Source organism: Mercenaria mercenaria, chromosome 13 (genome assembly GCF_021730395.1).
Source record: "Mercenaria mercenaria strain notata chromosome 13, MADL_Memer_1, whole genome shotgun sequence".
Lineage (NCBI taxonomy): Eukaryota > Metazoa > Mollusca > Bivalvia > Venerida > Veneridae > Mercenaria > Mercenaria mercenaria.
In genome coordinates, this window is record NC_069373.1 from 81346608 (window position 1) to 81359456 (window position 12849).

Sequence of the window (12849 nt, forward strand, 5' to 3'; positions counted from 1 at the left end):
TTTAGTACAAAAAACATTAGTGAAGTTTTTTACATATTAAAAGGATATCTTAAAGGCGTAGCACCAAAATTTGCCCTAAGACTTTCACTGAGGGACAAACTCACAGCCGGGAAGTATGCATAACCAGGACCAAGTCTCACACATGAAAACGCTTCCCCTAAACTTCTGCCATTTCTGAAAGTATGCATGAACACATAACATTTCTAGTGTCAAATTCATATTTTTCAATTTTTCGTTCAAACAAAATTAGCATACATTAAATATTTTTTAAAAAGCATTCTGTAATAATTTCAATCTGACTTCTCAACTAATAGTTATGTTTTAATCCAAAACTTTTAACAATTACAGAACTGACCTAAATTTTTGCCTGAAAAAATCAATACATTTGGACCATACGTCATATACAAACATGATGCAACCAAATTTTGACCTTCTCACTCAGTCAGTGTACAGAAATATCTTTGTTGGTCTAATATGGTTTCAATGGCACATTTTCACAGTTTTATAAGCTATCTACTTGTATTTAGTTTATACATGTATAACTCTGTAAGTAATAAGTTGTTCTCCTCAAGTAAATGAAAACTTCCCAACAAGAATCAAAGAGGGAAGAAAAATCACTTGAAAGCTGACTTCTGTCAAACTGTCAAAATGTAAATTTGTTGGTTCTGGGGATTAAACTTGCAAATACCCAGTCCTTAGTCCTTATGTTCTACATACTGAAAAAAATAAATATGAAATATATAATACAGTATAAATATACATCAGCATGTAAGTATATTACCTGTAAAAGCATATACAGCCCAAATCACAGTCAATTGTACATGTTATCACATCTCCAGTACACCATGCCTGTAAGAATGCAAGTATGGACATAATCAAAGTAAGAACTTGTGTCCAAAGTGGCATTAGAATAATTTTGGAGACTGACGACAAATTAAAAACTTACTAACATATTTCAAACTTTTTGCAAAAATCCTATTACCACCAATGCAATTCTTTAGAATTCAGGATGATGCCTGCTCCGAATAAAATCGTCTATATTTAAAGAGATATGAAGGAAAAAATACCATATTACTGAACAATGTCAATATTGTATGAGAAATGCCCACTTGAAACGCTTGATAGAATAATAAATAAGGGTCTACAAGAGGGTCTTAAGTCCAGAAGAAAATAATCAGACAGGAAATTTCCAATAATATGCACATGTCCATTTCATACTGACGACATAAACAAAGATTCATTTCAGTTGAATGGAAACTGTAGGAGAACTTGAGTAGTACACTAACTGTCTTGTAGGTGTAACATTTGTATGTCCAGAAAGGGCCATAACTCCAGAAAATATTATCAGCCATGACAGTCTCTAAAATATATTCATGTCAACTTCATGTTGGTTTCATTTCAAATGGATGAAACTGTAGGTGGAGATGAGCACACAAGATATTGTGATGGACAGAGGGATACAAAAGTGTGATGGCCAGAGGGATAAGAGTGTTACTGACAGAGGATACGAAAGTGTGATGGACAGAGGGATACGAAAGTGTGATGGACAGAGGGATAAGAAAGTGTGATTGACAGAGGGATAAGAGTGTCATTAACAGCAGATAAGACAGTGTGATGGACAGGGATAATAAAGTGTGATAGACAGATGGATAAAAAGTGTGATGGGCACATGAATAAGAAAGTGCGATGGACAGAGGAAAAAGAAAGTGTGATGGACAGACAGATAAAAAAGAGTGATGGCCAGAGGAATAAGAAAGTGTGGATAAGAAAGTGTGATGTGCACATGAATAAGGAAGTGTGATGGACAGAGGGATAAGAAAGTGTGATGGACAGACAGATAAGAAAGTGTGATGGGCAGAGGAATAAGGAAGTGTGATGGACAGATGGATAAGAAAGTGTGATGGGCACATGAATAAGAAAGTGTGATTGACAGAGGGATAAGAAAGTGTGATAGACAGACATATAAGAAAGTGTGATGGGCAGAGGAATAAGGAAGTGTGGTGGGCAGAATAATAAGAAAGTGTGATGGACAGAGGGATAAGAAAGTGTGATAGACAGAGGGATGGATGGACAGACAGTTCAAACACTATATGCCTTTCTGTTCTTAAGACACTCAGGGAATAACAACTGGATCAACCTTTACTATAAAATGTTCATTGCTACTGGCAAATTCTCCTTGAAGAGGTTCTCCTGACTTAAACAAGAGGACCATGATGGTCCTGAATCGCTCACCTATCCCCACATGACCCAGTGTTGAACTGAGTATGACGTCGTTATTTCTATTATTTGACATAGTGACCTAGTTTTTGAGCACATGTGACCTAGATATCATCAAGATAAAAAATTCTGACCAATTTTCATGAAGATCCATTGAAAAATATGGCCTCTAGAGAGGTCACAAGGTTTTTCTATTATTTGACCTAATGACCTAGTTTTTGATCGCACTTTACCCAGTTACGAACCTGACCTAGATATCATCAAGCTGAACATTCTCACCAATTTTCATGAAGATCCATTGAGAAATATGGCCTCTACAGAGGTCACAAGGTTTTTCTATTTTTAGACCTACTGACCTAGTTTTTGACCCCACCTGACCCAGTTTCAAACTTGACCTAGATATCATCAAGGTGAACATTCTGACCAATATTCATGAAGATCTCATGAAAAATATGGCCTCTAGAGAGATCACAAGGTTTTTCTATTTTTAGATCTACTGACCTAGTTTTTAACCCCACGTGATCCAGTTTCGAACTTGACTTAGATATCATCAAGGTGAACATTCTGACTAATTTTCATGAAGATCCATTGAAAAATATGGCCTCTAGAGAGGTCACAAGGTTTTTCTATTTTTTGACCTACTGACCTAGTTTTTGACCGCACGTGACCCAGTTTCGAACTTTACCTAGATATCATCAAGGTGAACATTCTGACCAATATTCATGAAGATCCATTGAGAAATATGGCCTCTAGAGAGGTCACAAGGTTTTTCTATTTTTAGACCTACTGACCTAGTTTTTGACCCCACATGACCCAGTTTCGAACTTGACCTAGATATCATCAAGGTGAACATTCTGACCAATATTCATGAAGATCTCATGAAAAATATGGCCTCTAGAGAGGTCACAAGGTTTTTCTATTTTTAGATCTACTGACCTAGTTTTTTAACCCCACGTATCCAGTTCAAACTTGACCTAGATATCATCAAGGTGAACATTCTGACCAATTTTCATGAAGATCCATTGAGAAATATGGCCTCTAGAGAGGTCACAAGGTTTTTCTATTTTTAGACCTAATGACCTAGTTTTTGACCCCACGTGACCCAGTTTCGAACTTGACCTAGATATCATCAAGGTGAACATTCTGACCAATTTTCATGAAGATCCATTGAAAATTATGGCCTCTAGAGAGGTCACAAGGTTTTTCTATTTTTAGACCTAATGACCTAGTTTTTGACCGCACGTGACCCAGTTTCAAACTTGATCTAGATATCATCAAGGTGAACATTCTGACCAATTTTCATCAAGATCCATTGAATATTATGGCCTCTAGAGAGGTCACAAGGTTTTTCTATTTTTAGACCTACTGACCTAGTTTTTGATGGCACGTGACCCAGTTTCGAACTTGACCTAGAATTTACCAAGATGAACATTCTGACCCATTTTCATAAAGATTCCATGAAAAATGTGACCTCTAGAGATGTCACATGGAAAAGTTTACGGATGCACGGACGCACGCACGGACGACGGACGACGGACACCGCGCGATCACAAAAGCTCACCTTGTCTCTTTGTGACAGGTGAGCTAAAAAGCAATACTTAGACAATGTGTCTGGGATCCTGCAAATTCAAATATGATTTAAACTGTATACTTAAAACAACTAGAAAATGCTTTTGTAAAAAAGCGCATGTCTCCCCCAATGCAAAGTCCTATAGGCAAGAAGTCAATAGGGGTTAGGAGCGGAAGTCAAAGAGACACTGATGGTTGGCTGCAATAGGGATCATCTACTTGGCATGTCCAGTCATCCTGCTAAATTTCAACACTCGTGGCCTAGTGGTTCTCAAGTCACTGTTCAGGCTCCTGTGACCCTGACCTTTGATCAAGTGACCTCAAAATAAATAGGGGTCATGTACTCTGCATGTCCAATCATCCTATTAAGTTTCATCATTCTGGGTCAAGTGGTTCTCAAGTTACTGACCGGAAATGGTTTTCAATGTGCGGGCCCCTGTGACCTTGACCTTTCACAGAGTGACCCCAAAATCGTTAGGGGTCATCTACTCTTCATGACCAACCATCCTATTAAGTTTCAACATTCTGGGTCAAGTGGTTCTCAAGTTACTGACCGGAAATGGTTTTCAATGTTCAGGCCCCTGTGACCTTGACCTTTAATGGAGTGACCCCAAAATCAATAGAGGTCATCTACTTTGCATGTACAATCATCCTATGAAGTTTCAATATTCTGGGTCAAGTGGTTCTCTAGTTATTGATCAGAAATGGTTTTCAATGTTCAGGCCCCTGTGACCTTGACCTTTGACGGAGTAATCCCATAATCAATAAGAGTCATCTACTCTTTATGACCAATCATCCTATCAAGTTTCAACATTCTGGGTCAGGTGGTTCTCTAGTTATTGATTGGAAATGGTTTTCAATGTTCAGGCCCCTGTGACCTTGACCTTTGACGGAGTGACCCCAAAATCAATAGGGGTCAATTACTCTTCATGACCAATCATCCTATGAAGTTTCAACATTCTGGGTCAAGTGGTTCTCTTGTTATTGATCGGAAATGGTTTTCAATGTTCAGGCCCCTGTGACCTTGAACTTTGACAGAGTGACCCCAAAATCAATAGGGGCCATCTACTCTTCATGACCAATCATCCTAAGAAGTTTCAACATTCTGGGTCAAGTGGTTCTCTAGTTATTGATCGGAAATGGTTTTCAATGTTCAGGCCCCTGTGACCTTGACCTTTGATGGAGTGACCCCAAAAACAATAGGGGTCGTCTACTCCAGCAGCCCTACAACCCTATGAAGTTTGAAGGTTCTAGGTCAAATGGTTCTCCAGTTATTGCTCGGAAATGAAGTGTGACATACAGACGGACGGACGGAAGGACGGACGGACAGGGCAAAAACAATATATCTCCTGGGGGAGACATAATAACTCTAAGATCTGTCACTTAAGGTAGCCTGCAAATCCAGTCTTGACAAAATAATTTTTGGAAAACTGTTGATAATATCAGGAACTCAGTCCAAATAAGCAAATATAAGTAAGGAGTTTGTGTATGTATTTTCATGGACAAAGCATAAACTATCAACAAATTCCCAGAATAAATAAAGCAGTTATAAATAAACATCTATCAAAGTTTATACTTAATAAACATATTATTTCAGTGCTAGAAAGCAGAATTTTCAGACACTAGCACCAACCTGAACTGTTATATGTTAATATGAGAAACAATATTTCTTACAAACCTGAGTCAATAAGCTTTTAGCAATTTTTCCGTACTTCTACTGTAAAAGCAGTAATGTTCCAAAGGGTTTCATTTTCACTATATTCCAGAGGTCCCTCACCTCGAAAACATTATTCCTTGTAAATATTAACCATTAGTAAATTGCATATCTAGAGCCGTCACTGTTTACAGGTAATGAGAGGTGTTAAAACATCCATTCAATTAATAGCAGTACTAGTACCATAGATCAGTAGTCATTTAAGGGTTAAACATACCTGCCCTAGATAATGCTTTAGGATGTGTAAGTTTTACATACACAGACTTATTAAAAAGCAGAAACAAGAAGAATAACTTTTTTTACAATCTCACAAATATAAAACCTTGAGAACATACAAAACCCTTCAAATTCGCTAAATTCTGACCCAGATAAATATGAACTTTTACAGTATTTGCCCAAATTTAATCTAACTACATCTTTACCTTCTGGTTAGTGCTAACTTGATCACTGTTCCACAAACACTTGTGTAAACTTAACTATACATTGTAAAATTAACATATTTTATTTATGAATAATGCCATACCTCGCCATATTTCTGTGTAGTTTTGTTCCATTTCCTTTGCCTGCTGCCATCATAAGCATAAGAATCCTCAGTGTCGCCAACACCCTCCTACAGATAATGTAATTTTTCTCATTATTGCTTGTACATTTTGCCACAAGACAAGAAAGCCTGTATAACACTTTAGAATCTTTGGACATTTAGAAGCCTCCAGGAACCTTGAGGATCTTAGGAGACATGCAAGCCTCTAGTAACCTTGAGGATCATAGGAGACACACAAGCCTCTAGTAACCTTGAGGATCTTCAAGGATTTAAAAGCCTCCGGGAACCTTGAGGATCTTAGGAGACATGCAAACCTCTGGTAACCTTGAGATTTAGAAGCCTCCAGGAACCTTGTGGGTCACAAGAGACAAGAAAGCCTCCTGAAAACTTAAGGCTTTTTTAGAGACATGCCAGAATCCAGGAACCTTGAGTATTACTGGGACACAGTGTGGTAATTAGAATGGCTATAAAATTTAGAAAAAAAATGTTTGGATTGTAGAACATGCAGGAAGTGATAATTTTCACAGGACATCAGACATTCTAAATGACCAACAGAGAGCTGCATTTTCAAGTACCTGCCATTTTCCACTTTGATAAAACAAAACAATTTAACATTGAATATCTAATGACTGAAATCAATTCAGTTTTTCAACCACACATGTCCCAGAGGGTGCTACAAACTGCAAAACCTCATAGTTAATGAAATATAATATGGATTTAATACTCTGCTTTTAATTGTGCCAAAAATCCATAAATCAGTTTTTTGTAAACTTAGATGTGTAGTAGTTCCACTCAGAAATGAAACAGGAAGATATGAAGGTCTACCAGTTGACAGATATATGTGTCATTTTTTTGTAGGTTATGTAGTATAAATGCTATTGACAATGAAAGCCATGTTCTTTGCTCCCATGTAATGCAAACAAACTGTAATTCCTTTTTCAAATGTTTGTTTTGGGTTTAACGCGGTTTTCCAACAGTATTTCAGTCATGCAACGGCGGGCAGTTAACCTAACCAGTGTTCCTGGATTCTGTACCAGTACAAACCTGTTCTCCGCAAGTAACTGCCAACTTCCTCACATGAATCAGAGGTGGAGAACTAATGATTTCAGACTCAATGTCGTTTATCAAATAGTCACGGAGAACATACGCCCCGCCCAAGGATCGAACTCGGGACCCCGCGATCCATAGACCGACGCTCTACCTACTGAGCTAAGCGGGCGGGTTCTTTTTCAAATGAGAAAATGATTAGAATTTTAGCAAAAGCCAGCTTTTAATACTCATTAGATGACAATATCACTTAAAGTACTTTAGTTTTTCTATTGTAAGAATTAATTTTACTGTACCTGAGAAGTAGCTGCTGATCAAATCACTCCCGATTTGATTGTGACCCAAATTGTATATGCGCAATTTTTGACAATTTTGACTATTTTGACAAGCTCAGTGTTTTAATGTGTGTGTGTGTTCGTGTTTAACATCTTTTCAACAATTTTTCAGTCATATAAACGACGGTGTCTACTTGTAGCAGTGAGCACAATGCCCAACTTTATAGTGCTGCCTCACCGGAATATCACGCCGTAGACACGTGGCATGATACCCCACCCAGCCACATTATACTGTCACTGGGCTGACCAGTCCTAGCACTATCCCCTTAATGCTGAGCGCCAAGCGAGGAAGCTGCTAGTACCATTTTTTATGTCTTTGGTATGACACGGCCGGGGATCGAACCCACGACCTCCCACACTCGAAGCGGACGCTCTACCACTAGGCTACCAAGGCGGTATCAGTGTTTTAATGGTTACTTTTTTAAATACCCCTTAATAACCAATTACCAACTACTCCTCAGTTTATCCTGCATGTAGCTTCTTCTGTAAAGGTAGGGTTTGACTGTGTGAAGTCCTCATCTCAAACAGTGCTTGGATCTACTTAACTTGCTATATATGTATCTCACAATTTCTGTATAATATGCACCTGTTACTTTATTTGCAGAATGGTTTGTATACAGTTTTGATTATGGAATAGGATATGCCCAATTACCTGTGACATCGGGCTTTAAACAGAGCAAACAAAATAATAATCATATATTTTTGCATTTAATTTATGTGGCATTGGAAAATGTGTTCATAATGTCTTGTAATTCTTTAAAAGAATGGCCATACAGCATTTTATATATTGCATGCAGTATGTATTTTAATCTGTATGCGTATGAGTAAGACTTTAATAATATTAAATTATTTAATTTTAACAGGGGTCTATGATAAAGTCCAAGTAAAATGCAACTATTACCAAAGTGAAATTAATATCACTTTGCAAAAATTCAAATATGTTAAAATCATGAATTAACATCACAATACACCTACTTCTTGTGAGAACTTGCACTTTATTGTACACCATCCAATTTGCATCACACCTTTAGATCCCAGCATGATTTCATAGGCCCATTTTCCTAATGTAACAAAATAGAATAATTTTAGAACAATGAAAATGCTTAAAAGCTTACTCTTTCATACAACCTAAAAAATAATTCTTGAGAGCACATTTTGGACTTTTGCTTAAGTTACAAGTTGTACTGCGCCTTTTCATAAAGGTTACCATTTATCAAATGTGATAAAAAGAGGCAAAAGAACTTCAAACTTGCCAACAGGCAAAAAATTTTAACTTAAATCAGAATGTTGAATACATCTGATTCCAAAATAACTCTCTGAGAAGAAAAGTACTCAAATCTTCTCATAAGAACAGACTGAGGACCTCTGTAAAAAATTTCAGTTTAATGAATTTAAAAGAACACAAAACATACTGGCACGATACCGTATTCAGTCAAATTTTGAATTTTGTCATTATATTATAAAAGGATAAAAACAGACACATTTTCAATATGAAAACCCTTCCTGAAAAAATAGCACTCTTTATCCACACTACGTGTACTGACTTTGCAAAGGCTTCAAAGAAAGTAAATAAACTATCCCAAAATTCTGAAGCAGAGTACCCTGTTAGGTTCAACAAGTCCATTTAGGAATTTGGAGCCAAATTTTGAAACCAAATAAATTGATTTACCTTTGATAGTAACAAGAGCTTTATCTTGACTGTTTCCCTAAAAAAATCTCTCTTTTTTTCACAATCTATAAAACTATAAAACTAGCTATCATTGTTTGATCCTAGCTCCAACAACTAAAATTACTAACATTATGTCGGACGCTATTCCCGAGTGAAGGTGCCTTACACTAAAGTACCAGCTCAGCTTCTGAAACTTGCTCTTCAGAACACTTAACATTTTTCTGTGAATGCAAATAGCCAGCAACCGGTGGCAACTATAATTAGTCTTAAGTTGTTTTGAGTATACATATACAACCAATTTTCAAAATTGTTTCATTACGTCATGGTGGGCAGTGAACTTGACCAGTGTTCTTGGATTCTGTGCCAGTATTTACCTGTTTTCCATAAATCACTGCCAACTTCTCCACATGAATCAGAGGCAAAGATGAAAGATTTAAGACATTCTCTCCTATCATAATGTATATCATCATGCTTCACCCAGCCATCATGATAAGCAGGTTGTTCTTATAAAATCAATTAACATAAATTCAAACAAACAGACTTACCTTTATAAACACAACAGTTTGCTTTCATACTACTGAAGTTACTCTGGCTTGACAACTGCAGAGACAAACAGGAATCATAAACATGAATCATCATAAACATTAATAATGAACAGGAATCATAAACATGAATCATAAACAGGAACCATAAACATTAATAATGAACAGGAATTATAAACATGAATCATATCTAATTAAATGTTTAAAGTCAAAATATATGCTTATTATAAATGCGCTGTTAGGTACATTACTGCGCAATGACAATAGGAGATATCACCATATTTTTTCTCATCTACAGTCATCTGTTTGATAAAGGCATACATTTTAAATAAAAGATTGCAATTATTCAAAATATATAGGAGTTGATCATACAATAAATAGATTATACGAAGTATACAATAAATAAATTACACGAAGTCACGTATTTGGCAACTTTAAAAATTTGCATACTTCAGTGACTGTTACCAATGGAAGTGAATCTTAAAATTACGGAGTAAGTTTTTTATAAACGAGTGAAATGGCATGCTGGGACACAGAAATGTGTTCCTTATTATATATATACATATCTGGGTTTGTTATATCCGTGGTGTGTCTTTCATATAAAATATGCAGGGTAAAATTTGGGCCAGAAAAATTAGATACCTTTAACCACGTTTTCCTTAAGACCGAGTTTGCTATAAGTGAATTTTACTGTACGACTACGAATACAGAACAGTGGCTATTATTGTAACAAAGTATGAAAATATATCCTGAGATTATTAACCTGGAACAATACTTCCCGTGTATTTATCAGCCATTAATGCACTGTCTTTTTATCATTGGAAAGCTACTTTAAAAGAGTTACCATATATATAAATATATGAAAATATTTTGTCCGTCCACAGGCAGTAAGGCTATTATAAATTAATTGTTGGAAGCAGAACAAGTTTATTTTTTACTTCTTTGATAATCCTGTATGTAAATACATCACCAGAGCTCCACAAAGCAGGGCAATATACACCTGAAGTTCTAGATCAGAGGAAAATGAAGTAAAATTTAAAGATTTTTTTGGGGCTGTGTATATTCTTTTAGCTGTGCCTGTGAGAGTGGTTTGTGTGTAATGTGGCGGTGAGTGGGTGTAGAGGTTTTTGCTGTGGTGGGGATTGAATATTGAGGCACAAGAAAAAGAGAGGGGTAACATGTGTGTGTGGTGGGAGTATTGTGGAAAATTATAATCCTGATATTGTCTCATCACCCACCTATATTCCAAGTTTAAAAGCAATACCTTGAATAGTGCTGAAGTTGTGCTGCAGACACTTAATAACAAGAGCTGTCACTAAACAAGCTGACTAACTGGTGACAAATGCCCCTGCAGCACTTTGACCTTTGACCTGGTGACCTTGACCTTTCAAGTGGTGACCCCAAAGTTAGTAGGGGCCGTGTACTCAATAAGTACTATTAGCATGTGAAGTTTGAAGGTCCTGGGTGCAGTGGTTCGCAAGTAAAGTGCCTTCATGCAAAAAGTTAACATTGGCCCCTGTGACCTTGATCTTTGACCTGGTGACCCCAAAGTCAGTAGGGATTGTGTACTCAATGAGTACTATCAGCATGTGAAGTTTGAAGGTCCTTGGTGCAGTGGTTCGCGAGTAAAGTGCCTTCATGCAAAAAGTTAACGTTGTGACTAACGAACGAACGAACAAACGAACGGACTGACAGTTGAAAACTAATATGCCTCCCTTCGGGGGCATTAAAAAAGACAGATTTCAAACCTGAACTCAATTTGAGACCTTGACCTTAGACCTACTGACCAAATTCATGTGCTCTGATCATTGTCTCATCGCCACCTACCTATATATGCTAAGTTTAACATCAATACCTTGCACAGTTATTAAGTTATGCTCTGGACAAGAAATATGAGGGACAAATTTTGAGCTCCATTTTTGACCTTGACATTTGACCTAGCGACAAGGTTCATGCGTATTGTCTCATTTCAACCTACCTATATGCCAAGTTTACAGTAGATTTCTTGAATGGGTATTAAGTTATGCTCTAGACACAAAGTTAGACTGACAGACAGACGGAACAAAGCATGCACAAAGCATAAAAAACAAACAGTACAGTTTATGACAATTAAATAAGAAAATAAAGGGGTGAGGTTTGGGAAATACTTCAATGAAACTTTACTGGGATGATGAATGAGTTATTACTTTATAATGGTCTGAACAAGCAGAAGAAATTACCCCTAATCTATCCTGATCAACAATTAATGTTCCAACATTTGTATGGATGTCAAATTGGAATGTGACTTCTGTTGGACCAAGACGACCTTCTGCTGCCTCAGAGTTTCCTAAAATTAAATTATTTGATTATATTTTGATAATTGCAATGCAATAACAATCAATATTCATATGGCATCCAAATAAGTCTTCCTGTACAATTAATTTGATAAACTGTGTGTGGCAGGTAGGGTAGTGGGGGGATGGGGTGACGAGATATTATCAAGGAACAAAAAATACTAAAAAAAATCTTTTATATTGGGGTGGGTGAGATGTGAGAGGGTGGCAGGCTACTAACAGACAACAAGAGGGCCATGAAGGCCCTGTATCGCTCACCTGACCTATTGACCTAAAGATCATCAAGATTAACATTCTGACCAAGTTTCATAAAGATAATTATTATCATAAATGTGATCTCTAAAGTGTTAACTAGCTTTTCCTTTGATTTGACTCAGTGCCCTAGTTTCTGACCTCATATGACCCAGATTCGAACTTGACCTAAATATCATCAATATTAACATTCTGACCATGTTTCATGAAGATACAGTCATAAATGTGGCCTCTAGAGTGTTAACAAGCTTTTTCTTTGATTTGACCTAGTGACCTAGTTTTTGATCCCACCTGATCCAGATTTGAACCTGACCTATAGATTATCAAGATCAACATTCTGACCAAGTTTCATTAAGATAAGGTAGTGTTATTTCTAGAGCTCAAAAAGGGCAGGGTGCTGCCAAAAAGGGGCAGGGTGCTGTCCGAAAGGGGCAGGGTGCCCTTTTAGATGTGAAAGTTACCATAGCAGTAGTTGCATTTCTAGATGTCTATAGTTAACATGTATTCCATTTATCTTTATTCCACACTTAAAAGAAATGTCACACAAAGAGCTATAAAAATAAATTTTATTATACTTCTTTGTATCACAGAATAAAGTGCTAAATCTTCCCAAAACCAGTAACAAAGTTT

At 36.8% G+C, this 12849-nt stretch overlaps 1 protein-coding gene across 1 annotated transcript in view; it reads right to left on the reverse strand.

Annotated features, from left to right (window-relative positions):
- LOC123529100 (E3 ubiquitin-protein ligase RNF123-like) overlaps positions 1 to 12849 on the reverse strand; it is a 98342-nt gene that overhangs the window by 64448 nt on the left and 21045 nt on the right. The window contains exons 4-9 of the mRNA XM_053522464.1: positions 11854 to 11960; positions 9638 to 9692; positions 8399 to 8484; positions 6024 to 6110; positions 782 to 849; positions 34 to 174 (exon numbers count right to left, since the gene is read on the reverse strand). Of these exons, the coding sequence (XP_053378439.1) occupies positions 34 to 174; positions 782 to 849; positions 6024 to 6110; positions 8399 to 8484; positions 9638 to 9692; positions 11854 to 11960 (544 nt within the window). The remainder of the gene's footprint in view (positions 1 to 33; positions 175 to 781; positions 850 to 6023; positions 6111 to 8398; positions 8485 to 9637; positions 9693 to 11853; positions 11961 to 12849) is intronic.